At 35.0% G+C, this 1,813-nt stretch overlaps 1 protein-coding gene across 1 annotated transcript; it reads left to right on the forward strand.

The window, feature by feature from the left end:
• The first annotated feature begins 291 nt into the window (after nt 1–291).
• On the forward strand, nt 292–1,178 carry LOC129899551 (abscisic acid receptor PYR1-like). Its single transcript, XM_055974554.1, has one exon. It carries the CDS (start codon nt 365–367, stop codon nt 1,004–1,006), a length of 642 nt encoding a protein of 213 aa, XP_055830529.1. The 5' UTR covers nt 292–364; the 3' UTR covers nt 1,007–1,178.
• Nucleotides 1,179–1,813: the final 635 nt, after the last annotated feature.

The raw sequence follows: 1,813 nt of genomic DNA on the forward strand, positions 1-1,813 counted from the left end.
GTAACCAAGCGGCCCCTCAGGAAAAATGGAGACGATCCGGATACTTATTCACTCAGGAATCGTTTGGTGTGAGATATAAAGTATAATAATCCAATGAATAAAATGCAGGACTATTTATTCAGCGTTTAATTGAAAATATTAGGCAGTTCTAGAATTATTTATCATACCACTTATATTTTAGTGATGAATAAATTATTCCACATATGTGATAGAATAACTTATTCAAAATAATTTATCTCAAAATAATTAATCTGAGATAACTTATTTTAAACCAAACGATCCCTTATACAAGTAAGAATAAAAACTTAAAACGCTAATAACGCTCTATTTTTCCATTTTGCTTGCCTTTCTCTCTCTTTGTCTAATGGAGCAATCCGAGAGCTCAACGACCCACCTTCATCACGAACCAGAAGAAGAACTAAACACGACCCATCAGTTAACGCTTCCACCCGGTTTGAAACCGGAAGAATCCGATGAGCTCAAATCAAGTGTAACCAAGTTCCACTCCTACCGAGTCAACTCATCCCAATGCTCTTCCCTACTCGCACGACGCATCCAAGCGCCGCCTCAAGTCGTCTGGTCCGTCGTCCGCCGTTTCGAAAAGCCTCAAATATACAAACACTTCATCAAGAGTTGTTCGGTCGGAGAGAACTTCTCGATGGTCGTGGGTGCCACGCGCGATGTCAACGTCATCTCCGGTTTACCGGCGAATACAAGTACTGAGAGGCTCGATTTGTTGGACGATGAAAAGTACGTTACCGGATTCAGTATAATTGGTGGTGAACATAGATTGAGGAATTACCGGTCAGTTACTAGTGTACATGGATTCGAACGCGATGGGAGAATCTGGACCGTTGTTTTGGAATCGTACGTCGTTGATGTGCCTGAAGGAAACACTGAAGAAGACACTCGTCTTTTTGCTGATACAGTAGTCAAATTAAATCTTCAGAAATTAGCCTCCGTCGTCGAAGCTAAAGCTCGTGGAGGTGACGGTGAGATCTCATAAAATGGGAATTTTATTTTTTCTCTTTATCATAATTTTCTTCTTTCTGTACCACTTACCTCCTCTTTTTTTTGTTGGATTCATGTATTTTTATCTTTGGTTGAACTCATCGCAATATATTATGTTTGTAAAAAGGTTCACCGGAAGATAATAAGAATCATATCCTTCACATTCAGTCTGTTCGATCATAATAATATTGTATTAGAGCCCGATTGGATTAGCTTACAAACGGCTGTTTTTAGTTTTTTTAGTGTTTAGTTGATCAATTTAAAATCGTGCTTAAAATAAGCTTTAATTTATAATTGAACTTGCTTGATTTAGTTTATCTAAAATAACGTATAAGTAAAAAAAAAAAAAAATCCCCAACTTTTTTTAACGTATAAACAATTTTAAAAAAGTTTATCTAAACAAGCTCTTAGATTAATTATCCGTCTCACATGTCCTATACGTTAGAACAGTAATAAGGCTATTTTGGTCGATTCTGATGTACAGAATGAAGAAATGTTTAGATGAAGATGTTGTATTTCTGTAACTTTATTTTATGGAAAGAACAAACGGATCCGTTATAACTATTTTCAATTATGGGATCGTCGTTTAAGTTGAAATGGGAAAGTTTATTTTTAATTAGTAAGTTTCCATTATAATATACTTCAGCTTAATACTCTTTGTTGCATCAAAATCTTTATTGTATTATAAAAATTAATATATGTATTTGCGCAATGTGCAGATAATATGAAAATATTATTTCTAATTTTTTTAGATTCTAATGCCTTGTTTGGACATGTTAAATACTCCCTCTTTCCCCATGTT

The sequence above is a fragment of the Solanum dulcamara genome, chromosome 8, assembly GCF_947179165.1.
Source record: "Solanum dulcamara chromosome 8, daSolDulc1.2, whole genome shotgun sequence".
Classification (NCBI taxonomy): Eukaryota; Viridiplantae; Streptophyta; class Magnoliopsida; order Solanales; family Solanaceae; genus Solanum; species Solanum dulcamara.

Bases quoted from the DNA above. Each gene is read 5' to 3' on its own strand.
- LOC129899551 (XM_055974554.1), top strand. From the start codon at position 365: ATGGAGCAATCCGAGAGCTCAACGACCCACCTTCATCACGAACCAGAA.